This window comes from Pithys albifrons, chromosome 16, assembly GCF_047495875.1.
Source record: "Pithys albifrons albifrons isolate INPA30051 chromosome 16, PitAlb_v1, whole genome shotgun sequence".
In the NCBI taxonomy this organism is placed as follows: Eukaryota; Metazoa; Chordata; class Aves; order Passeriformes; family Thamnophilidae; genus Pithys; species Pithys albifrons.
Window position 1 is genome coordinate 1189429 of NC_092473.1, and position 25572 is coordinate 1215000.

Consider the following 25572-nt stretch of genomic DNA (forward strand, 5'->3'; position numbering starts at 1 on the left):
GAGCCCCCCAGTGTGGCGATGGTGAGTTGGCCAGGTCAGGACCAACACAGAGACTCACTGAAGGCCTTGCAGATGAAAATGGCTTCAACAGAGGAGGTGCAGAACTGAATGAACTCATAGTTCTGGTAGAAGTCACTGATGCACTGGCCCAAGCAGTAATTGGGTAAGACAAGAAAGACTTTATCCAGGGTTTTGGAGAGGTCCACCAAGCCCAGCTCTGAAAGAGGAGCACAGGAGGATCAACTGACTGGGAGAAAAACCCTGATGCTGCCACACTGAGAAGAAAACCAAACATATTGGATCATGTTTAATGGGTGGGAATGGACTGTTCTAGGGGTTTACTGCTAGTGTGGGGACAGGTCTGGGGTCACAGGGTTCCCTTGAGGGCTGGACATTCTTGGTGATGGCTGGGCAGGTACAGAGGGCAGTGACCTACCTGGGATGCTCATGATGGTGACGGCGAGGAAGGTGGCAGTGCCAGAGAGGATGTTGAAGATGGTGAGACGGGTGTAGGCCGTGGCTGCCACTGAGAAGAAGAAGCTGAGAAGGTACATGAGGGGGATGATGGCCCAGCCATAAAGGAGGAAGATCAGCATCACATCAACAAGGTGGCTGTCTTGGGTGAAGGCTTGCACGTCGAAGGCTTGGAATATCACCTGGTGCACAGCAATGTGGGGAGAATGTACCTTTGGCTTGACCTCAAGTGATGTCTCCTTGTCCCAACAGCCCAGGGAGTGGCAAACAGCAGCACTGCACTGACCCAGACAACCCCTCATGGATGGGTCCTACCAGCAGCCTGGGCTTGTCCCAGGGTAAGCCCTTTCTGCAGAATGGCATGTAGAAGGGCAGATCTGGGAAATTTCTCTCCAGCTCCCAGGGATTAAATATTTCCTAGTGCCCACAGCCAAGTATTCAGCTGCCAGATGCTGCAGTCAACTGTCCCAGCTGTTTGACCATAGTCCAGTTCCCAGAAGGACCAAGAAACAACTTTCTTGCTGGTCCCTTCTACTGAGACACCACCAGTGGCCTTGTCCTTTTCCCTGCACCCACACACATCCCAGAGGGGCAGCACCCAGCGCTCCCATCAACAGGGAGGGCATCAGGGTAACTCACCAGCATCAGAGCACAAGGGATGAGGAAGTTGATGATGTCCCAGAGCAGGGCAGAAAGCCAGAAGTTGACCACGTAGACGCCGCTGACAAACTGGACATGCTTGGCCTTGATGGCCCGCTCGCTGACCAGCAGCAGTGCGAAGGTGCTGGCCAGAGAGGCCATCCCATACAGCAGGTTGATGGCAATGGCAAACCCAGTCTGGCCTCTGCAGGGACAGAGGGGCAGCTGAGGGCAGGGGTACCACAAGAAACCACTGCTGAGGCCACACAGGGATGGCACAGAATCACAGAATACCCCGAACTGGAAGGGAGCCACAAGGACCATCCAGTCCAGTTCCTGGCCCTGCACAGACACCCCAACAATCCCACCATGAGAGTGCTGTTCAAATGCTCCTTGAGCTCTGGCAGCCTTGGGGCTGTGACCACTGCCCTGGGGAGCCTGTTCAGTGCCCACCACCCTGTGGCAGAAGAACTTTTTCCTAATATTGAACCTAAACCTCCCTTGATGCATCTCCAGCCATTTCCTCAGATCCTGTCACCGGTCACAGAGAGCAGAGATCAGTGCTGCCCCTCTGCTGCGCCTCATGAGGAAGCTGTGGCCAGCACACCCACATCAGGCTTCCTGCAGGGGCTGCACTGCCCCAGCATGCTGAACAAACACCCCAGTGAGATGAGCATCTCCCCCACAGAGCATACCCTGCACACCACAAACCTCCACCCTGCCCTGGCAAAGTCCCACGCATGGCCCCTCTGTACAGGTGAGGTTCAAAGACCCTGGATGTGGGATTTTGTGCAGTGTACAGCCACACAGCCCCCGTGCTCTGAGCTCCCAGGGAAAACCAACCCCCGCCAGTATCCTGGGGGGAACACACAAACTCAGATATGTCTGTGGGGTGATGTGGCTTACAGGCTCAGGCAGGTAAGTCACCTCCACAGCTTTGCTCCTCTGACCTCCTGAGTGCAATCACAGCTACGTTTGTGTCTGACAAGCTCCAGCCTGGCTCCTGCACTGACTCGGCCAACCTGCACCCGCAGAATCCACGAGCCCTAGCAGGGAGGAGAGTGCTGTGCCATCACACGTACTCCATGAGCTGGTCCTTGGCCTTCTCGGTGATGTTGCGGGGCTGAGGGTAGTTGGTGACAGTGATGGAGGCGTTGGAGCCTGCCAGCACCCTGAGGACAGCGTTGTCAGCCAGCATGAGGGCGGTGGCCGGGGAGTGGTAGGCCTGGTTGTTGAAGAGCGCGGTCACCACCGTGCGGTTCCCGGCTCCCTCGAAGGAGGCGGCTGCGATATAGTGCTCGTTGAAGGCTCCCCCTTCCTCAGAGGCCCGTGAGATGAGATACTCCTCCAGCCCACCTGCCAGACACCACTGCTATGAGCAAGCCCATCATGGGAGAGCTAATTGGGGCCACATGGAAAAGGCCCCACGCAGCCCCAGCCCTGGTGGCCCACCAGACTGGATCACAGAAACACACATCCATAAATCTGAGCTGGAAAGGACTCATTAGGATCCATTAAGTCCAACTCTTGGCCCTGCACAGGACACCCCAACAATCCCACCATGTGCCTGGGAGGGTTGTCCAAACACTCCTTAAGCTCTGCCAGGCTTGGTGCTGTGACCACTGCCCTGGGGAGCCTGTTCAGTGGCCACAAACAGCGTTATGGACAGGACAGAGCTCTGCTCAGGAGAGGAAGGCTCCTGCCAGCTGTGGGACACTCCCACACAGGAGCGGGTACACAGGAATACATGGGATACACGGCAGCTGGGACCTAAACCACCTGCACCAGTGGCTCCACCTGCTCCACGGGTGGTCCCTGTGTCCTCACCCAGCACCTCCAGCGGTGACTGGCGCTGGGCATCCAGCAGCTCCACGTACTGCTTCGCCAGCTGCTGCGACAGCCCCATGGCATCCGGTACCGAGAAAGGCACGATGGTCTGGCCGTAGGGCTCCAGCGTCAGCCGCAGCTGCGACGAGTCCCGCGGGCCCGGGAAGGTCTTTGCCACGATGAGGGCAAAGGCAGTGAAGATCAGAGGCACAAGGAACTGTGCTGCCACCATCTTCCAGTTGCGCCAGCTGTACATGGCTCGCTTCATGAACATGGCGTAGAACTGCTGGCAGCACAGGTAGAACTGGCAGGGGAGAGATCAGGTCAGGGTGAGTCCTGCCAGCTGTGGACATATCACCCCATGCAACTGATGGGGGAATAACCCCAAAACCAACCCACATCCTGCATGCAGCCCTCCAAACACACAGCAGAGCCTGCGCTCAGCCAAGCCCGTAAAGGGATTAGCAGGGCAGCTGTCTGGCTCCAGCACATCCGACTCCATGGCTTCTGAACGGCTCACAGTCACTTTGGGATCTCAGGTGTTAAAAGCAGCATCAGCCATGACCTTTACCTTCCTCCACCTCCCAGCATTTGAGGCTCACAAATAGGATTACTGCAGGGTGGTTGCCACCAAAGCATCCGGGCAAGACGCCTGCAGTGGCAGCCCAACCCCTGCCCACACCTCCTCTGCTTTCCAAACCCTGCAACATCCTTCTCCCCCTCTGCCTTTGCAGTGCCAGCCCAACCCCTGCCCACACCTCCTCTGCTTTCCAAACCCTGCAACATCCTTCTCCCCTCCGCCTTTGAGACGTGCCCTTGAGAAGACAAGGGATATTTATCACAGGCACAGAGGCAGTGGGGCGTGAAGGGCTGCCAGGGATCTGGAACACAAGCCTAGTGAGGGAACAAAGATGGATTTTCTCATCTTCCTGTTGGAAAACCTAAGTCATGGAGCAACAGCAGCTGAAAACCACTGTAGATCACCTAGAACACCTTGAAGAGCAACTCTGTAGACCTCAAGATTAACACAAAGAAGATGGCAGTGACCAACTCCACCACTCACTTGCCGTAATGATGCAGATTCCAACTTGATCTTACAAACCACACACAACGAGACTAGTCATGGGGGAGGCTCTGCCTGGTAACCCAGCTCCAAACTCCCCTCCACATGCCCACTCCCCACTCCTGCTGCACCAACACCCCCAGCACTCACCCCGGTGTTGAGCTTGATGCTGGAGCAGTCCTCGGTAATGAGCGCCCCGCTGTCATCCGTCATGTCCGTCATGCCACTCAGGCTGCTGGAGTCATCCATGGCCCAGTCGTTGGAGCGTCTCTCGTGCTGGTACTGGAGGGCAGGCAGCTGGATGGCCTGGATATCCATGCTGGAGTCCACGAGCTTCCCAACCCTGTGCCAGGAGGGAGAGTGGGTGATGCACTATAAACCCAGGCAGGATCAAGCTGTTCTGAGCTGAGGAAGCCAAAGCCAAGAGACCAAACCCAACACATGCCCCAGGGAGCAGTGCAGGATATCACCAAAGCACGTGGGGATGGGTCATCCCTTGTTCCTACCTCAGGAAGACCTCCTCCATGGTAGTGACTGAGGCGCCATAGCTGGCGATGCCCAGCTCCTCTCGCCTGTGCTCCAGCTCTGTGAACAGGGCCTCAAACCTGAGTGGAGAAGTAAGAGGTTAGACACTGACACTCATGAGAGAGGGCACTCAGGGGTAAAGACCATCTGGGCATCTGCCCTGCAGCTGGTTTAAGTCTTACAGTCATCTCCAGGGCTGCCTGAGGCACTGAGCACACCACTGGCCTCCCCACCCTCACAGGGAAGGATTCCTTCCCAATATCCCATCTAATCCTGCCCTCTGCTAGTGGGAAGCACTGGAAGGGTCTCTAAGGTCTTCCAGAGCCTTCTCTCCCAGGCTGTCTCCAGAGCAGGGGAGACAAGGGTCTCCTCGTGTGTGGAGACAAGGGTCCCACCTTGGGTCCCCAGGCAGGGGACGATGCCATTACCTGTGTGTGCTCTCCTTGGGCAAGATGAAGGACAGCTCTGCCCCAGCATTGCTCTCCATGGTGGCATTGGGCACGTACTGACAGATGAGGCGGGAGATCTCCCCCAGGTTGCAGTAGGGCTCCTTCACCATCACCATGTGATATCCTGCCCCTGGGGAGAGGCACGAGAAAAAGGAAGAGGAGGGTTAATCCCAGCCCAGCCTGGCCTGGAGCAGAGAGGGATGCTCAGGCACTGAGCTACGGATACTATGCAGGAGCAAGTGTGGGAATTGGCCTCAGGAGAGGCAGAACAGCACAACAGGGAGCAACCAGCCATCAGACAAGGAGCAATGGGCCCCCTCCCTGCCCTATGTCCTGTCCTGCTCCTCCCTGGTGAGCAGAAGACATGGAGCACAGCCTGCTCCTCCTCCCTTACCATATTTACGCTTCAGGAAGAGCGAGGACCCGCAGCACTGCAGCTCGCCCTTGGCCATGATGGCTATGCGGTCCCCCAGCAGGTCTGCCTCGTCCATGAAGTGGGTGGTCAGCAGGATGGTTCTGTTGCTTCTCTGCTGCTGCAGAAGGTCCCATGTGGCCCTGCGAGAGGCTGGGTCCATCCCCGACGTTGGCTCATCCAGCATCACCACCTGCACATGTGAGATGGGTGCAGGTCAAAAAGGGTTGGGAGAGGTCCAGCAGTGCAGGAGGGGACAATCTCCGGGCCCAGGAGGAGCCCAGGACCTCGAAGCAATGATCTTGTTTGGGGGAGCAGCTGCCAGGCAGCAGACCCTCTGGGGATTGTCTTCAGAGTTGTCCCCTTTGTGAGGATGTTCCTGCCCCCTTCCCATTGTCCCTGCTTCTCCCAGTGGCTCACCATGGGTAAGGAACAGCCTCAGAGCCACCCCAAGGACTGTGCTGGCCCCACCAGAGCTTGCCTTGGAGTCCCCAATGAGGGCGATGCCAATGGAGAGCTTGCGCTTCATTCCGCCCGAGAGAGCCTTGGTCAGGGAGCGGCGCTTGTCCTCCAGGCTGAGGATCCTCAGGATGTGGTTGATCTCCTCGGGGCACTTGGAGGGTGGGTATCCCTTCAGCTGCCAGACAGGGGGAAGGGAGGGTTCAGCCCACCTGCAGGGCTGCCAGACCCCACCACATTCCCTCCTCCACACCCAAGCAGGAAAGTGGGAAAGCAGAGATGGGCTCCTGCTTTCCTCCTCCCCTGAAGGAGCTGGCACAGCTGGTATGAGGCTCAGGGGGTTTCCAAAGAGTTGTGCTGCCAGGGACCCTCCACTCCTCCATCAGCCACACAGGGAGCTCCTGCCTGCAGATGAGGCAGGAAGAGGAGGCAAGGACTGTTCTGTTTATCATGGAATGATTTGGTCAGAAGGGGCATTAAAGACCATCTTGTGCCACACCTCTGCCATCGGCAAGGACACTTTGCACTAGAGCAGGTTGTTCTAACCTGTCTTTGAACACTTCCAGGGATGGGACAGCCACAGCTTCTCTGGGCAACCTATGCCAGAGCCTCACCACCCTCATAGCCAAGAATTTCTTCCCAGAATCCCATCTAACCCTGCCCTCTGGCAGTGGGAAGCCATTTCCCCTTATCCTGCCCCTCCAGGCCCTTGTCCGAAGTCCCTCTCCAGCTGTCCTGGAGCCCCTTTAGGCTCTGGAAGGGGCTCTAAGGTCTCCCTGGAGCCTTCTCTTCTCCACCTCTCCCAGCCTGGCTCCAGAGCAGAGGAGCTCCAGCCCTTGGAGAATCTCCACGGCCTCCTCTGGACCCACATGATGGATCTCACTTGTTTTCCCCAGCCTGAGGAACCCAGGAGGTTTCTGCTGGGTGCCCCTCCAGGCCAGGCTGCCCTCCCAGTGCGATGCTCACCCCTGCATAGAAGTGCAGGTGCTCTTCCACCGTCATGTTGTCGAAGAGGACGTCGTGCTGGGGGCACAGCCCCAGGCTGCGGCGGATCAGCACCATGTCCTGCGAGATCTCGTAGCCGTTGATGTAGGCCTGCCCGCCCGTGGGGGAGTGCAGACCTGCCAGGACAGGGAGGCAGGGGCTCAGGGCTCAACACAACCCCAGTGGCAGAGTCCTGCTGAGCATCCCCACACACACAGCTTTCTGCCAAAACTCAAGGCAAGTCTGTCTCCAGCTCAACCTGGGGCACAACAGCCTCCTTCCACCCCCAGGGTGGGTTGCATGGCACCCACAGGTGGGACATGGACCTGGCAGTGCAGCAAGGAACAAGCCTGGCTCTGAGCTGGGCAGAGGTCCAGGCAGGGCCAGGACAGAGCTCCAGAACGGTCCTATAAGCTTCCTGAGCTGCCAGGAGCAGCTCAGAGCAGCTGAGAACAGAAGAGGACCATCGAGGGTCATTGTGTCTATCATGCCAAGATAGGCATCCTGGAGCTCAGCAGCTCAAGAGTGACAATGACCAGTTCCACCTTATCTGCCTTATCATGGCAAAGCCTACAGACACCCAACCTGGAGTGGGTCTGGTGCCTTCTCAGGGCTTTCCAGCACGAAGACTGGCTGTCATTTCCCCCATGGGCTGATCCCACACTCACAGAGGGCTGAACAGGGACCCCCATGCTCCCTCCATTTCCCTCTCACTACCACAGCATCCCTGGCCAAGAGCTCAGCAGACCAAAGGGTGCTCCAGAGAAGAGCAAAAACCCCTCCCCAACATCAGAGACAGGGTTCAGCTCTTCTTTGAGGGCCAAGCCATCAGCCCTTCCCTGTCACAGACCAGCCCCACCACAGGATGCTCCTACCTGTGAGCATGGACAGAGTGGTGGTCTTTCCAGCACCATTGTGTCCCAACAGGACAGTGATCTGCCCTTCATACATGTTCACTGTTAGGTCCTTGACTGCCTCTTTCATCTTGTTTCCCACTTTGAAGACCTGCAGAGATCACACGGACAAACTGATACTGCACTCCAGGCAAGTGCTCTCAGATCCAGCTCCTCAGCTACACCCAGCAGGCACAGCCCAGGATGCTCCCAGGTCTAATTCAGGTTAAATTCAGATGTCAACAGATTAAATACAGATGCCACTGCACCTGTAACTACCCAGCACTTCAGACCACCACAGAATGCAGTCAGCTCTGGGGAACAGCCTCACCTGCTGTCCCCAGCAGGCAGCAGATTTTACAAACTAAACACTATGGTGTGTTTGTGCTGTGCTGGACAGTCAGTACCTTGGAAAGGTGCTTTATTTTGATGCCTGACACGAGGTCTGCAGGTTCCTCCTCAATGTACTGACTCTTCAGGGCCTTCTCAGGGTCCTCCTCTTCCTCCTTCTCTTTCCCCACAACAGTCCTGGGCCGTCCACACCAGTAGGAGGGCTGATGGAGGAAGGAAGAGAGAGAAATCAGGCACTGGCAGAACCCACCTCTTCTTCCCAGCCTTGGCCACCCTCCTCCCACAGACACCTCCTAGAGATCTTCCAGACCATTCTCCTTGGCCTGGGAATTACCAACCAGCACATCTTCAGCAGGCAGGGCAGACAGGATGGGGCAGCTCCTCCTGCCCTGCCCTGCCGTCTTCCCCCATCTCTCCCTTGCAGCAGGGCTGCCTGTGATTACACAGCAGTTTTTCCCCATCTTCATCCCCATGGAAAAGGTCAGTATTCCAATGAAAAGTAAAATCCCTGAGGCAGAAGCACCTTGACCAGAAAAGCCCATGAGAGGGATGATCAGCCCCTCCAAAATCCCTGGGACACACCAAATACGAACAGCCTGGGATCCAGCTGCTGCAGCTACAGCCTTTCTTTTGCTTGACTTGACTCTCTGGGAATGAAAGCATTTGGGACCTTAACTCCCTGTGAAAACAACAATTCAACAACTCCTGGATGCACACTCAGCTGCACCTCCCCTGGCCTGGCTGCAAGAGGGAGTGAGATGCTGGAGTGAAACCACGCCGGGATAAGGAACTTGGAGGGGAGGATGAAAAAACTTCTCCATCAAATGACAAGAGATCCAGCTACAGGATCCAAAGGGATTGTGTCACTCTCCCCAGCCCACAGAGCCTCAGTGCCCATCACAGCTGCAGCTGCTGAAGGTGATGCCAAGCATTTGGCTTGGCAGAACAAGGGAGGCTCAGCTGACAAGGTGACAGTCATCACCCACACCCTGGCACGAGGGGGCTGGCAGCGGATGGCAGCGCTCAGGAGGGTGTCAGGTGACTAGATCTGGTTACTCACACTAGAGGTTTCTCTTCAATGCTTTAAACCTTTAAACCAGCACAAATGCCTTCACTCGGGCATGGAGACATTTAACAACATCTTGCATGCCAGGAAGTGTCAGGACAACGATTTAAAGCCAAGATGACCTTCACAGGCAGTAAAAAAAATACAGCTGCATCAGCCTTCAGTGAGGACATGTTGCAGCCCCCGTGATTTTGAAGGCCAGATGGTGCCACCCTTGTACATCAGACTAGCCCACAGCATGGCACAGAAGTGGTGACTGCCCCCAGTTGATGCCCCTGGAGCCACGGGAAGGGGTGCAAGCAGAGCTCACCGTCAGGAAGAAGTACCAGGGCTGTGGCACGCCGTACTCCCCGGGGAACACGGCCTCCACGTACCAGGCCACCACCCCATAGAGCACCGAGTCCAGCAGCAGCATGCCCAGCACCTGGGCCAAGGTGAAGTTGTCATCCACGCTGACAGGCTTCATGAGGTCCTTCCACTGGATGCCAGTCCCTGCAAAGCACACAGAGCACTGCCACCTCTGCATCTCCAGCAGGACACAGCAATTCTCCAAGACGGGCAGAGAGTATCCCCTCTCCCAGTTCATTGCTTTGTAACAAGGAGCACCTGCACAGCTCCACAACCCCTTCTATGGATGGAGGCAAAAGAGACACTGACACCTCGAGGCTCCCCACCCCACCCTTCTCCTGCCACTCCACCATGCTCCTTCCATCCCATTTTCTGCCACTGCCCAGGAAGAAGTGATCCCTTCTCCAGCATCACCCCTCTGTCACCGACCTGCTGCCAGCACTTTGGAAATGCACGGCTCTGCTGGAACCAACAGCAGACTTATTAATTAAAGAAATGAAAGATATGTATCAGGAAGGAGAAAATGCAATGTTTCCCATCTGTTAGAGCAGAATTCCTTTGCTAATTAAAGCGATGATGGGGTTTTGCACAGCCCAGGGGCACAGAAAGGCAGAGCCCTGGTGTGGGAGCAGTCAACAATTCAGACTCCTGTTCTCCTTAGGAGCAGAAAAGTGCTTCACCCCAAAGTCCTTCCAGCAAGCCAGTCCCACCCCATCACAAAATCAGGTTGGCTCCTCTCCCCAGGGACAGGATGTTCCCTCCCCAGGAACAGATGGCACTGCTCACCTTTCCCTTCAAACATGCCAATGAGCTGTGCCCCCATGGCCATGGCCACATTGGAGATGAGGCAGGATGCCAGCTTCTGGCTGTGGGACATCAGGTCGTAGCGGGGCGAGATGAAGAAGTAAGGGATGTAGGAGAAGAAGTAGAGGAAGCCGCCAGCGGCAGCCGCAACGTTCGCTGCCAGCAGAGGAAAGTGTGAGGCAAAACGTCACTAACGTGGTGATGCCACCCAGTACTCCCCACCAGCTTTGCATCCAGGGAGTTACATGGGGACAAGATGAAGACATGCCCATGTCCTACAGCAAGGCAGAAGCCACAGCTGACCCCAGCCCCATCGTGGGCAGGTGCAGAAGCCCCCTGGCCATCGCAGAGCAGATTCCAAGACAGCTGGATGAGGCTTGAAGGCATGAGCTTGTCATAGAATCATGGAATGGTTTGGATTGGACCTTAAAAGACCATCTCATTCCCCCTCTCCCTGCCATGGACAGGGAAACCTTCTACTATCCCAGATTGCTCCAAGCCCCATCCAACCTGGCCTTGGACAATTCCAGGGATGGGGCAGCCACAGCTTCTCTGCCCAACCTGTGACAGGGCCTGCCCACCCTCACAGCCAAGAATTTCTAACTAATATTCAATCTAAGTCTCCCCTTTTTCAGCTTAAAGCCACTCCCCCTCGCCCTGTCCCTCCAGGCCCTTGTCCCAAGTCCCTCTCCAGCTCTCCTGGAGCCCCTTTAGAAGGGGCTCTCAAGTCTCCCCAGAACCTTCTCCAGGTGAACCCCCCCAGCTCTCCCAGCCTGTGTCCAGAGCAGAGGGGCTCCAGCCCTCAGAGCATCTTTGTGGCTTGCTCTGGACCTGCTCTGGTTTGGGATGCAACAGTCCCTACATTCCTTCCCATACACTGTGGGGAAAATGCAGTAAAAAAGGGAAAGGTCCCCCCATCCCCCTCCACATGTGGAAGTGACGAGTAACACAAGGAGAGAGCAGGCAGGGACTCACCTCGTGAGAAGAAGGTGCTCACCATGAAGTTGAAGGAGATGGAGGAGATGGAGAAGATGGCGAGGAAGGTGAACACCAGTGTGGGGTCGCTGTTGGTGAGCACCGCTCCCTGCTCGCTCACCTGCCGAGACAATGTGGTGACTGCCAGAGCCGGCTGTGGCAGAGGCACTGCGGGCAGCCAAGACCTGATGTTCTCCAAGGGTTAGAGACAAGCCCAGAAACTCCCAGACCAGTCCAGAGGGAGCTAATACAGGTTGACCTCCTGTAATGTGTGGTCTAAGGGGCAGGGACACCATGGCCAGCACCCATGCAGTCCCCTCCTGCTTCCCACGGTGTGGGGACATGCAGAGGGGGGAGTTCAAGTCCCTCCAAGAGCTGTGGGAGAAGGGTGGTCCTGCTCTGGAAAGAGTGTCCACAGGGCTCCCAACCCTCAGGCCCATCCACAGCACTGCCCACCTCATCTAGGAAAAGCCAGTTCCAGCCTTTGGAGGAGCCCTGGGACAGCAGGACAGTCCCACAGCAGAGCAGCCCTATCATCCCTGTGCCTTGCCAGCACAGAGCTTGTGGCCCGGGGACAGACGCTCACCTTGACACAGAAGAGCACAGTGACGAAGAACACGGACACCAGGAGGAAGAGGAAGAACATGAGGAACCAGGCGCTCCAGTGCAACCAGTTGCTGAGGCCCATCATGTGCATGTACTCCTGTGGGAGGTCACAGTGTCACCCACGGCTGCTCCCACACTCCCCAGGCACAACGAGGGTGAGGTGGAGGTGGTTCTGCCCCACAGCACAAGCAAGGAGGTGACAGCCCCAGGTGCCACCAGAGTGTCCTGCCCAGCCACCAGCATGGCACGGTGTCCCCACCTCCCAGACAGGGCTGCCACCTCTGCAGGAGAACATGTTTCCAGAGAGCCAAGCTGAGCCCAAACCCACAGCAGGGTGCCAGCACCAGGGCCACCCAGCAGCAGGCAGGACACCCAGTGCCTGGGGGAAGCCAAGCCCTGATGTTGCAACCATGCAGCTGAGCCCCAGCCACCCCCACAGCACAGGCACACACAGGGCTCTGCACTCAAAAGGACAAAAATCTTCCTTCCCACATGCTGAACTCCTGAATCCACAAGCCCTGGAACCCACAAGTGTTGCCCTCTCTCCCAGCCCAGAAGAAACATCAGCCCTGTGGTCCAGCACCCTGGGCTGCACAGCAAGAAGAACCAGCCTCATCCCAGAAGCAGGATTAGCAACATTCCTCCCTGGGGCTCGCTAATCCGCTGCCATCCCCACCTCCTCCTCACTGGCTCCAAACCCAATGGGCATTTTGTTCCTAATTTAAAGGCATCATCTGCTGGGAAATGCGGCAGAGGGAGGGGAGCACCCAGATGTCCCACTGCTCACCTTCAGCTTCTTCTCCTTCTCGTGGACGACGGCGCGGACAATGTTGAGTGAGGTGTAGGTGAAGCTGAGCATGAGCAGCAGCGGCAGCTGGTTCTGGATGGCCAGGAGGAACAGGTCATTGACGTAGGCAGGGAAGGGGAAGCGCTGCACCACCACTGTGATGTTCTCCAGCAGGCTGGCAGAGCTGGCATTGGCATGGTACTGCATGATGGCCCTGTCCACCGCATGCTGCACCGCCAGGAAACCTTCCCGGAGATAACCTGCACGGAAAGAACAACACCAGGAATACAGACAGGTCCGGGGTCTGGAAGGAGAAACAGCCCTCCTGGGAAGGCTTGCTTGGGAAGAGGAACCAGGACCAAAAATGGAGGGGAGGAAAAGCAAAAACACATCACTATGACATCCTCCTGCACACACAGAGAGGCTGGGGAAGGGCTGACAGCAGCAAATTCACAGAATCACAGAATGGATTGGGTTGGAAGTGACCTTAAAGCTCATCTCGTTCTATCCCCTGTCATGGGCAGGGACACCTTCCACTAGACCAGGGACACCCTCCATTAAAACCACTCTCTCTCATAACCATCCTTTAGAAGGAGATGGCAGGAGAACTCAACCGACACCACGTCCTGCAGCACGGTTGTGATTTTGTATGGGGGAGATTCTCCATCACCAGCAACCACCACGAGTCACTGAGCTTGTACTAGGCCCCTTTTCCTTTGTAAGCCAAAGGAATACAGGAGACTGCACTGGCTGCAGTGAGGATGGATATAACCTATGACTCACACGTGGGGCTTAAAGTGTTGTGCATTAGAAAACAGTGAAAAAACCTCTGATTTCCCAACAGAAACACAGAATCACAGAATATCCTGAGTTGGAAGGGACCCACAAGACCCATCCAGTCCAATCCCTGGCCCTGCACAGACACCCCAACATTCCCAGCCTGTCCCCGAGAGCATTGTCCAAACACTCCTGGAGCTCTGGCAGCCTTGGGGCTGTGCCCACTGCCCTGGGGAGCCTGTTCCGTGCCCAGTCACACTTGGGGGAAGAACCTTTCCCAATATCCAACTTCACCCTGCCCTGACACAACTTTAAATAACAAAATAAACTTAAACCAGTTTATTTTTAAGAGGGATTGTTGCCAGGTGTAACCTGAAGAGGAACTCAAATTCTCCTACAAAACTCCAAATGAGTGTTTTGAAAGTCAATTGGTTACAATGACCCCAGAGAGGAGATGAAAGTGGGAATGTGAGATTGGGAACAACGTTTGATATGAACTCACTTACTGAGCAAACACTCAGGCTCAGGTTAATTTACACACTGGGAGCAAAACCTGTTTGTCCACTTCCTCACCCTCTCACTCTCCCTGGACATCGACTGAGGGAGAAACCCCAGAGAGGCAAATATCCCCTTTTCCACCATCAGGGAAGCTCTCCAGAAATGCAGTGCTAAGCCAGCACCTGTTCCAGCTCCACCAATGTCCCCTCTGGCTCCTGCTCTGCCAGTGGTTTGGCTGCTCTCAAACACCTCAAACCACAGAATTGCTCTATTTACTTTCCAAGTGCTTAAGCAGCACAATAAACACTGGGCAGTTTGGATCATGAAATACAATTTCCATTAAAAATAGAAATGAAAAAAAGCAATTAAATTTTAAAATAATTACTGAACGTTGAAAGTTTTTCTTATCCAGCCCTGCTCAGCAGAGGTGCCCAGAGGCCAGCAGTGGCCATGAAGTCACAGGATAAAATTGAAATAAAAAATACATATAATAAATATAACAGAAGAGTAAATATATTTAGATAACATTTAAATGAGAAAACGTAATTCAAATATATATTTTTAAATTAAATTTAATAAAATATACAAAAATAGCCACACACATAAATATAAAAATTAAATATATAATGAATGAATCACGTAACTAATATTTTAATCTATTTTAAAATCATGTCTTTATCTGATAAATTGTTTATATTTACAATTATATAAATTGACTATAAATGTCCACATAAATATATAAAAATTCAATTATTTTGTTTTTATATAGATTTATATGCCCATTTATAAAAATTTAATATAAATAGCTATATGAATAATTAATTATTGAATTACTCGTCTGTATTTATGTAAAGTCAAATAAATATTTTATTGTTTTGTACTCACTATATTATATACAAAAATGTATTTTATATAGAATTATACATAATATTATATTATAGATTATATATTAGGTATAATGTTATGTTGTATATTAATATTATATATTATACAATATATATTATATATTAAGTATTATATATGTAAATTTATAGAAATTCAATGCTGGCATAAATATAAAGAAATATTTCATTATAACTAATTGAATTTCATTTCTTTCTAAAAATTACCCTATTTCTTTAAGGGCTCAGAGCCTTGGGGACCCCCTGCCAGGGGCTGAGCAGGTGCCTCCTGTCCTGGGGGTGACCTCACCTGGGGTGCCGCCGTCGGCAAACTTGGCCTCGCGGGGCCCGGGCAGCTGGAACAGCGGGAACAGGTAACTGGTGTGCCAGTCCCGGTCCAGGTTGGGGTTCAGCCCCGTCTGCTCACTCCGCGGCGCGTTCCGCGGGCTGTACTTGAACCGCAGCTCGTACCGCACCTGCCGGGGCACACGGAGGGGGGACACATGGAGTGACACGTGTGTGACACCTGGGGGTGTCCCCACAGCCCTGGTGGGACACATGGAGTGACACCTGGCTGTGTCCCCACAGCCCCGGTGGGACACAACGCAGTGACACCTGGCTGTGTTCCCACAGCCCAAGTGGGACACACAGAGGTGGGACACAAGGAGTGACACCTGGGTGACACCTGGGTGTGTCCCCACAGCCTGGGTGGGACACATGGAGTGACACCTGGCTGTGTCCCCACAGCCCAAGTGGGGCACACGGAGGTGGGACACACGCAGTGACACCTGGTGTGTCCCCACAACCCCGGTGGGACACATGGAGTGACACTTGGCTGTGTCCCCACAGCACAGATGGGACACAGGGAGGTGGGACACATGGAGGTGGGATATACAGAGTGACACTGGGGTGTGTCCCCACAGTACAGACGGGACACATGGAGGTGAGACACACAGAGGTGGGACACACGGAGGTGGGACACATAGAGGTGGGACACATAGAGGTGGGACACACGGAGTGACACCTGGTGTGTCCCCACAACCCCGGTGGGACACATGGAGTGACACCTGGCTATGTCCCCACAGTCCAAGTGGGACACACAGAGGTGGGACACACGGAGGTGGGACACACGCAGTGACACCTGGCTGTGTCCCCACAGCCCAAGTGGGACACACGGAGGTGGGACACACGCAGTGACACCTGGTGTGTCCCCACAACCCAAGTGGGACACACGCAGTGACACCTGGCTGTGTCCCTACAGCCCAAGTGGGACACACAGAGGTGGGACACACGCAGTGACACCTGGTGTGTCCCCACAACCCCGGTGGGACACATGGAGTGACACTTGGCTGTGTCCCCACAGCACAGATGGGACACAGGGAGGTGGGACACATGGAGGTGGGATATACAGAGTGACACCGGGGTGTGTCCCCACAGTACAGATGGGACACATGGAGGTGAGACACACAGAGGTGGGACACATAGAGGTGGGACACACAGAGGTGGGACACACAGAGTCACACCTGGGTGACACCTGGGGGTGTCCCCACAGCCCTGGTGGGTCACATGGAGTGACACCTGGCTGTGTCCCCACAACCCAAGTGGGACACACGGAGGTGGAACACACGCAGTGACACCTGGCTGTGTCCCTACAGCCCAAGTGGGACACACAGAGGTGGGACACACGCAGTGACACCTGGGGGTGTCCCCACAGCCTGGGTGGGACACATGGAGTGACACTTGGCTGTGTCCCCACAGCACAGATGGGACACAGGGAGGTGGGACACATGGAGGTGGGATATACAGAGTGACACCGGGGTGTGTCACCACAGTACAGACGGGACACATGGAGGTGAGAGACACAGAGGTGGGACACATAGAGGTGGGACACACGGAGTGACACCTGTGGGTGTCCCCATAGCCCTGGTGGGTCACATGGAGTGACACCTGGCTGTGTTCCCACAGCCCAAGTGGGACACAGGGAGGTGGGACACACGGAATGACACCTGGGTGCCACCTGGCTGTGTCCCACAGGCCAGGTGGGACACATGGAGTTGGGACACACAGAGGTGGGGCACAGGGAATGACACCTGGGCGCCACCTGGCTGTGTCCCCACAGGCCAGGTGGGACACACGGGGGTGGGACACAGAGGTGGGACACACGGCTGTGTTCCCACAGGCCAGGTGGGGACACACGGAGGTGGGACACATGGAGATGGGACACACAGAGTGGCATCTTGGTGACACCCAGCCATGTCCCCACAGGTCAGGTGGCAGACACAGAAGTGGGACACGGAGAAGTGGGACACACGGAATGACACCTGGGTGCCACCTGGCTGTGTCCCCATAGCCCAGGTGGGACACACAGAATGAGACCTGGGTGCCACCTGCTGTGCCCCACAGTCCCCGCCGCCCAGGGCCCTCACCTGCAGTGGCAGCGGGGCCGTGCTCTGTGGGAAGCGATGCTGGAACACGACGGCAGCCAGGACATTGCCTGAGCGGTTGTCCAGCCTCACATAATCCTCAAAGTCCTTCTCCGAGGCAAAGCCCTGAGCTGTGGAGGGGAAAACATGGAGATGCAGGAACAGGGCATGGCAACGCACCATGGACTGATGCTCAGCCATCAGGACTGTTGTTTGGTCCAGGACATGAGGGATGTTCTGTGCCTGCTGTCAGACACAGGATGCTGTAACTGCACCCTGGGCATGCAGACATTCCTCCTTTTTGAGCACGAGTCAGCTCTTCCAGAGAAAATCCTAACAGTTTGAAACACCAAGTGCTAAAATTTTCTGTGCCACAAGATTTCCAAAAATACTGTTTCTCAGGGAAGTGCCAGCCACTTCCTTTAACTATTTTAGGGTGGTATTTTTCTAGATGGAAACTGCAAAAAAAAGACACCAAAATCAACCCAAAATCCCGTCATTTTTGTGAAAAAAGAATCAAACCATTCCCTTGAAGTTCTGAAAAAAATTCGTGTCTCAGGAATAGAGCATCAGGATTTAGAATCAGTGTCACAGAATGGTTTGGCTTGGAAGAGACCTTGAGGCTCATCCCGCACAACCTCCTGCCAGGGGCAGGGACACCTTCCACCAGCCCAGGTTGCTCCAAGCCCCGTCCAAACTGGCCTTGGACACTTCCAGGGATGGGGCAGCCACAGCTTCTCTGGGCATCCTGTGCCAGGGCCTGACACCCCTCACAGCAAAGAATTTCTTCTTAATTAAAGAATCATAAATGGTTTGGCTTGGGAGGAACTCTAAAGCTCATCTCTTTCCACACCCCTGGCACGGACAGGGAACTTTCCACTACACCAGGTGGCTGAGAACAACAATTCCTGGGAATTTCTGGGGTGGAAGGAGCAGCCTGGCCCTGCTCACCTCTGATGTTGATGGGCAGAGCTCTCTCCACCGCCTCGGCGATGCCCCGGACGGCGCTGCTGTTGGAGGGGACGTAGGCCAGCTCCCAGGGGTTGCTGGGGTGCCGGGAGGAGAAGAAGCTGGGCAGGTCATCCACGGACTCGCTGGGGTAGAGGGTGGCGTTGGGGTGGCTGACGGAGTGCACGCGGTGCCGCAGCGCGATCAGGATGGCGGCGAAGAGCAGCGGCAGGGACACCTCGACGAGGGTCACCAGGATCTGCCGCTTCTGCAGCACAGGGAAGCAGATACAGCCACAGAGAGAAGTATGTAAAATACACGATGTATCTCTAGATAGATACCTATCACAGTATCCATCTATACATAGATAACTACACAGATAGGTACAAAGAGATAAAAAAGATGTACACACAGAAGGTAGGGCAGCACAGTAACAGAGTTCAGGGCATGGAAACACCAATGAGCAGCAGCACTCCTGCATTACACAAGGTTTCACAACCTGGGTTTTATTGGAGCACTGGAATGATGCTGCACTGGTTCCCACATCCTTTAGGACTCCCCAGCCAAGGTGTCTCTACTCCAGAGCACCACTCTGGCTCAGGCCACCCTCCATCAGAGCCTTCCCCACCACACCGCCAGGCTGAATGATCCCAGCTGGTTGGTTGCCCTTTCCGTGCACCCTGAGGCAACACTGGTGGAACCAGTGAGGCTTTTCCTGCTGGAGCTGAGCAGCTGCAGGCAGCAGGATATGGGATCTGCATCCCAGGATGGGACCTGGCAGAGCCTCTGGCTATGGGATCACTGCAGCATGGTGAGCACACCCACCTCAAGTCCTGCCTGCACTATATACAGTGGCTTATTTATTTTTTTTAATTGAGGTTCAAGCAACCGGACAATGAACTCAAGTCCTGGGAGTCAAACTCAGCAGCCTTGATGGAGCATGACCCTCCAGCATCCTTCCCCAGGGCTACCTCTCCTGCAAAATTCCCAAATTACCATTAGCTAATAACACCCACCACCAGCATTAAAACTGCTCCTCCCAGGAGCACTGGGGTCACCTGAGCAACCTGGTCTAGTGAAAGGTGTCCCTGCCCATGGCAGGGGCTTGGAACAAGATGGTCCCTTCCAACCCAAATTCTGTGATTTCCTCCTGCAAACAGAGCTCCCTTCATTCCAGCCCAAGCACAAGAGCAGCACAGCACTCCCAGCCTCAGCCATGGCAGTGACAGCTCAGAGGTGTCCCTGGCCACAGGGATTCACGGCTGCTCACTCAGAGCACACGCCCAGAGCAGAAGTAGCAGCATTAACCTCTTCTGAGGGCTCTGGCTAATTCAGGCTTTACAAGACGTGGGGATTTTCCACGCTCTCCTCTGTCAGGCTGGAAAGAGGAGCACCACCAGGCACAAGGAGCACCAAGAGCTTTATTCTCACAACTTTGCTGTCTCAGCAATTGGATTTTATCCAGCACCAAGTGGGCAGGCTCAGGTGGGCATAGTCTCTAGTGGGGCATGAAGGGAGCCCTGAGCACAGTCCAGACATCCAGGGAAGTGAGACAGCCCCACAGCAGCCAGGGTGAACAGGCTCTTGGATGGTTTGTCAGGAGAGGTACAGGGGTGTAAAGCCACACTGTGATCACCCTGGCTCTCAGCACCCCCTGCCAAAGCCAAAAACCCCTCTTGGGGTTTCCCGTGGGAAGAGCAGCCTGTTCTGGGCAAGCAGGGAAAAAGAAGCTTTTCCAGCAGCCATGCTCATAAAAAGTGTCTGATGGCTTTATAATGCAGCCCTGGCAGCCCAGCTGCCTCCTGCTGATTTACTGTTGTATTAAACCTCCCTCTGTCTCAGGGGCTGCTCCAGAAGAGCTCTCTGCCTCCCTGAACTTGCAGGCTAATACACATTCACCTGCCCTCTTGCAGAAGTCATTTAAGCCACGTACTCCAGAGGTGACAGGAGCACTCATCCATAATCACCACCTCTGCCTGGCCGGGGCTGCCCCAGCTCCGGGCGAGCCACGTGTCCCAACACCCTCCCCACAGTGGGACAAGGGTGCCTTGGGAGCTCTGTGTCTGCAGCAGGAGCAGGAGTTTTGGTTGTATCCCGGCACAGGAGATCTGAGTCAGCTTGTGGCCTTGGAAAACAGGCCGAGACAAGCCCCTGCCTTGGGGCACACCCAGAAAACTATGCTATCCCCCTGCAGAGGGGATGGGGGACTGGCCTGAGGTGTCTGGGGTGCACAAGCTGGTCACTGCACAGCAAACCATCCCTGCTGCCGGTCTCAGTCCCCTCCCAGTCCTGCTCCCTGCTCTGTGCCTGCTGGGAGGGCAGGTGCAGCCAGCCCTTCCCTCTTCCTTTGGTTTATTTTTATAGCAATGCTGTGCTGAGCTGCAGAAGGGTAATTGAAAGAGTAAAGCTGGGCTGCAGCCACCTCTGCTCCCTCCTCTTCCGCCGCGCTCTGCCAGTGCTGGCTCCAGGTCCCAGTGGAGCCGCAGCATCCGCCCAGAACACCCCACACTGCCCAAAGGTGAAATCCCGAAATCCCTCAGCATCAACCAGCTGCCACACAGGGAGGGGGGCTGGGGGAAGCTGCCAGTGCTGTAATATTTTAAGACCCCTAAAAGCTGCTTCTGAGGGCAGCAGAAAGTAACGGCTCTGATGGGTTTGGAGGCAGTGGCACCTCCAGAGGAGAGTGTGAATGAGACAGCTCAAAAAACCCACCCTTGCATAGGAGGTACGTGAGTTATCCTGTCCCAGGAGAAGGGGAGCTGAGCTCATGGCCAGAGCACAGGAGGGGGATGTTGGGGACAGGGACAACAGGGACAGGGACAACAGCCCTGCCTGTAACTCCTGGCACAAAAGCAAGACAACACCACAGGCACAAATAACCCAGTTTTCCTCCAAGAGATGCCCTGGGCCCTTGGGGGAGTTTTGCTGGAGGAGCCAGACCCCAGGCATGCTGTGATGTACCCCTGTTTAGGGGTGTCAGAGGCAGTTCCCGAGCACCATGCCAGCCTTACCTGCAGGATGTAGTTCTTCCAGAGCAGCAGTCCAAACTGCCTGAGAAGAACCATCCTCCCACCAGAAGGGGCCCAGTGCCGCCACCGCCACTCTGCAGGACCCTGGAACAGAGGAGAGGGCTGTGAGTGCCAGGAGCTGGTGCAGCGGGGTGGCAGGAGGGCAGCATCCTGAATCCCACACCCCATCCAGCCCCAGGGCAGCTCCCTGCTTCCAGCCTGGTGTCACAGTAGCTAGCTTGGCCCCAAACAAGGCAAAATAACCATCATGTTCTCTCTCCAAAGGTCCCTGCTGACCCCTAAGTCACAGTCTGTGGTTTCTGGCGTGAATGTTCTCAGAGAGGGCAGTTGCTGTTCCAGTATCCAACCTGGAGCATCAGGATACTTCCCAGCAGCAGGCTGGGTGAAGATTTCATGTTGTGCCTCCACCTCCTGCCATGTCAAGGGTTGGTTCTGCAACATTCTCGTTGCTTTCCCAGTGGAAACTCTCCTCAGAAAGCTGAGGATCAGCAAAGAGCAGGGGAGTGCAAGGGAAGCTCTGTGCTTGGGCACAATCCCCCTGCCTCCTCCCCCTCTCGGGAAGCACCCGTCATCACTCCAAGTTGTTTTTGTTTCCTGACAGAGCAGAGCTGTCCCACCAGGAGACCGGCTGGGATTTCAGGCTTGGAGCACAGCACCAAGAAGAAAGGGGCAGTCCTGGCACTCTCAGAGCCTCCTGCCCGTGGTGCTGGACATGGGGCAGTCCCTGCTGAGCAGTCCCAGTCTTTGAATACAGCAAATTCCAACAGGGCCAACACGGATCACAGCAGCACCCACCGAGTGGGCACTTGTTGGGATCAGTTCCAAAGCCTGGTAGCACTGAAAGTTGCCACAGGAACAAGAGCAGACATGTAACTCACCAGCAGCACCCTGGCCAATGCTCCACAGCACATTTTCCAGCCCCGTTTGGGATTGGGATTGGCTCTTTGGGTGCAGCCAACACCCACCAACCTCAGCAGGGATTTTTGGGTATCAGGAGAAGGGGAGGTTGGTGACCCACCCCCTGCCTCAGCTCCTGGAGTGGTGATGGTGAATGCACAGGGAGAGCAGAGTGACACTCTATGGAGCTGCAGCGAGAGCAGGCTGGGACCCAGGGAGGGCTGTGGGCACAGCAACACCCACCTACCTCCCCTGCCCTCTGCCACCAGCGCCTCAAGCCCTCCAGGAGTCTTCTCCTGCCTTGGCACGCACCTTCCCAGCCCCAACACAAAGCACAGGAGCCTTCTCCTGCCTTGGCACGCACCTTCCCAGCCCCAAATGAAAGCACAGGAGCCTTCTCCTCCCTTGGCACGCACCTTCCCAGCCCCAACACAAAGCACAGGAGCCTTCTCCTGCCTTGGCACACACCTTCCCAGCCCCAACCCAAAGCACAGGAGCCTTCTCCTGCCTTGGCACGCACCTTCCCAGCCCCAACCCAAAGCACAGGAGCCTTCTCCTGCCTTGGCACGCACCTTCCAAACCCCAACACAAGCACAGGAACCTTCTCCTGCCTTAGCACACGCCTTCCAAGCCCCAACCCCAAGCATAGGAGCCTTCTCCTGCCTTGGCACACATCTTCCCAACCCCAAACCAAAGCACAGGAGCCTTCTCCTGCCTTGGCACGTACCTTCCCAGCCCCAACCCAAAGCACAGGAGCCTTCCCCTGCCTTGGCACGCACCTTCCAAACCCCAACCCAAAGCACAGGAGCCTTCTCCTGCCTTGGCACGCACCTTCAGCCCCAACCCAAAGCACAGGAGCCTTCTCCTGCCTTGGCACGCACCTTCCCAGCCCCAACCCAAAGCACAGGAGCCTTCTCCTGCCTTGGCACGCATCTTCCCTACTCCAAACCTCAACCCCAGCATCTTCTCAGAGCACAAAAAAACCCACCTTCTCTTTGCCACTCCACACGCACAAGACAGATTTCCACAACAGCACAGACAACTATGTTCAAGGATCTTTTTCCAGGTAGGAAAAGGCAGAAGGGATCTTCTGCTGCAGCCCAGACAAGTCCATCAGAACACCCGAAGCAGAAAAGGAATAGCAAAAGGGACTTGGCAAAGGTGTAAACACCTCCAAGCTCATCACAAACCACCACGTTTCCAGCTGACCTCTGGCCCATATGTGCCCAAGCAGAGCTGTCCACACTCTGCCACAGGACCCGTTAGCAGGCACCCCAGCCCCACACACACCCCACACAGCAGCATCTGAAACACCTCTAAATGAGGCCCCCAGGAACAGAAACCTTCCTCACACACCCCCATGAAGGAAATCCAGAGCAAACCAAGGGAATTAAAGCTTTGGCTCACTTTAAAGAGGACGAATGTGGCAAGTTAGGCTGGAGCTGGCTGCTCACAGAGCTCCCAGATCCTGCTCCCTCCACCACACCCTCAAACACAGCCTGCCCCCCCGACTGCCCCGGCGGGTCTTACGTTGCCGTCAGGGCCGGTACTTCGCTGGGAAAATGTCAAGCAGCTCTTGGGTAACACAAACACTGTGCAAAGACAGAAACCCCCATTATTACCAATGAATGTTTTCCAAGTTTTTAAGTGCTCCAAGAAAACCCACTCTGGACCTTTCATTTGCTGGAGGATGAGAGGAGGAAAAAGCTCAGTTACAACAGGGGTTTGAGAGCAAAAACGGTTTTCCACAGAAATGATTGTTTTTCAACACAGAAAACTTGTTTTGGAAGGTGTTGCCTGGATCAGCTCTGAGATTCCCATGACCAGAGGCATCTCAGGCAGGGCCCAGGGTCCATGTCTGGGATCACCCTTAGCAGGAAAGGAGGGCTGTGGTCGTTGATGACCTCAGAGGCACTGAGGTGCACTGCAGGAGGACACATAGCTTGGGTTATCCCCTCCAGAGATGCTTCATCCTGACCTCAGGAGATAAGACTGAATTTCCCAGGAAGAGGCACAGACAAAGATCAGGGGGAAGACAGAGACAACCACCACCAGTTTCTGGAAGAACAACCCAGTTCCTCTCCCCCTTGCTGGAAATACCCTGCTGTCCACACCCAACCATGACAGGAGGAAGGGTCTCCTAAATACATGAGTGTGGACTTCCCAGGGAGGTCAGTGTGGAAGGAGACCCTCCTGCCAGCCCACAGCCTGCATGGGCGGATACCAGACTGGTCCTCACCACCTGGTGCTCACCAGCCCCTGCCGCAGCACCGAGCTGTGCCGGATAACGTGGCGGCACCAGCTGCCAGCCTGGACCGGAGCTCTCCTGCCGGTGGATTTAGACGAGGACAGGCTGAGGATCGGCAGGGATCAAGGCCGCAGCATCCCCTCTCCTGACCCACTTCCAGGCCGGGAGCTGGCCGGACCCGGCTGCCGTCTGAGCAGAAAGGGCAGGGCGAGCTGAGCCAAAGGCCATGTGCTCCCGGGAGCCGGCAGTTATTTTGGAGCACACGCCGCATCTCTGCTCTTCTGATGTCCCGTTCCCATAGAAACAAGCCCTGGAAATGGCAGACGTTGCCTTTTTTTATACGAAACCGGCGTTTCCCCCTGCCGGTTTGCAGAGGCACCGGGTCAGCCCCGGCAGAGGAGCTGCACGCCCTGCCAGGTGCCTCCACCTCCGCGGGAGTGCGAGGACCATGCGGTGCCTGGGCTGCTGGCATCACACACTCTGAGAGGGCTGTCAGTCCCTGGGGGTTCTACCCTGCCACTGGAGCAGGAAATGCCTCTCTGTTCCCTGCAGTGTTTGTGCTGGAAATCAACAGCATAAGTAGCCGTGGCAGGGGAAGACTTTTTATGGCCAACGTTTCCAGGAAGAGCGAGTGATTTCTGATGCTCACACATCCAGAAAGTCCCGGGTCCTGCAATGAACAACCAGGGCCAGCAGCCACCAGAGCAGCCACTCTGTGCTGGGGCGTTTTCTCCCTCTCACTGTTCACAGAGATGTGGGAGTCACGACGCAGCCAGACCATAAAAACCTCACCCTGGCTGTGCAAACAGCAATAAAACTTTCTAGGAGGCTGCAAGCCCAGCAAGGTGCTGGGTGCTGCAGGGACCGAGCACCCAGTGACCTCGCAGCCCTCTGCAAACCCAACATTCAGTGCCCTACGGAACCAGTTTTTTCCCAGACAGGAACTTCATGCCTTGAAATAAAGAAGTAAACACAAACAGTGCTGGGGGTGGGTCCTGTTTGCAGAATGAGGGGTTGTTTTGTGGGCTGCTGCCCTGCAGTGGGGCACAGAGGGAGTCAGTGGGCACGGGGAGCCTGACAGGCTCCAGGGCTGTGTCTGTAACAGCTTTTGTGATGGGGCAGCAGCTGAAGAGAGGGGACAAAGCTGCTGCAAGAGCTGGTCAAACCCTTTGCCTTAAGAACACTGTCACTGGTTTGCCAAGTGAGCTT

The 25572-nt window shown here is 55.4% G+C and overlaps 1 protein-coding gene across 2 annotated transcripts in view; it reads right to left on the bottom strand.

The window, feature by feature from the left end:
• The window catches only part of ABCA3 (ATP binding cassette subfamily A member 3), a 35205-nt gene that overhangs the window by 8653 nt on the left and 980 nt on the right, over positions 1 to 25572 (bottom strand). For both annotated transcript variants that reach the window (XR_011699202.1, XM_071571289.1), the window contains exons 2-23: positions 21201 to 21302; positions 18193 to 18457; positions 17245 to 17372; positions 15129 to 15294; positions 12663 to 12922; positions 11856 to 11972; positions 11270 to 11390; positions 10277 to 10450; positions 9453 to 9634; positions 8133 to 8279; positions 7708 to 7837; positions 6815 to 6969; positions 5871 to 6026; positions 5372 to 5582; positions 4957 to 5107; positions 4510 to 4608; positions 4154 to 4346; positions 2941 to 3244; positions 2196 to 2469; positions 1114 to 1318; positions 437 to 656; positions 59 to 217 (exon numbers count right to left, since the gene is read on the bottom strand). Coding sequence is in view for 1 of the 2 variants with exons in the window: in XM_071571289.1 (XP_071427390.1) it covers positions 59 to 217; positions 437 to 656; positions 1114 to 1318; positions 2196 to 2469; positions 2941 to 3244; positions 4154 to 4346; positions 4510 to 4608; positions 4957 to 5107; positions 5372 to 5582; positions 5871 to 6026; positions 6815 to 6969; positions 7708 to 7837; positions 8133 to 8279; positions 9453 to 9634; positions 10277 to 10450; positions 11270 to 11390; positions 11856 to 11972; positions 12663 to 12922; positions 15129 to 15294; positions 17245 to 17372; positions 18193 to 18457; positions 21201 to 21254 (3871 nt within the window). In the remaining variant the exon portion in view is untranslated. The remainder of the gene's footprint in view (positions 1 to 58; positions 218 to 436; positions 657 to 1113; positions 1319 to 2195; positions 2470 to 2940; positions 3245 to 4153; positions 4347 to 4509; positions 4609 to 4956; positions 5108 to 5371; positions 5583 to 5870; positions 6027 to 6814; positions 6970 to 7707; positions 7838 to 8132; positions 8280 to 9452; positions 9635 to 10276; positions 10451 to 11269; positions 11391 to 11855; positions 11973 to 12662; positions 12923 to 15128; positions 15295 to 17244; positions 17373 to 18192; positions 18458 to 21200; positions 21303 to 25572) is intronic.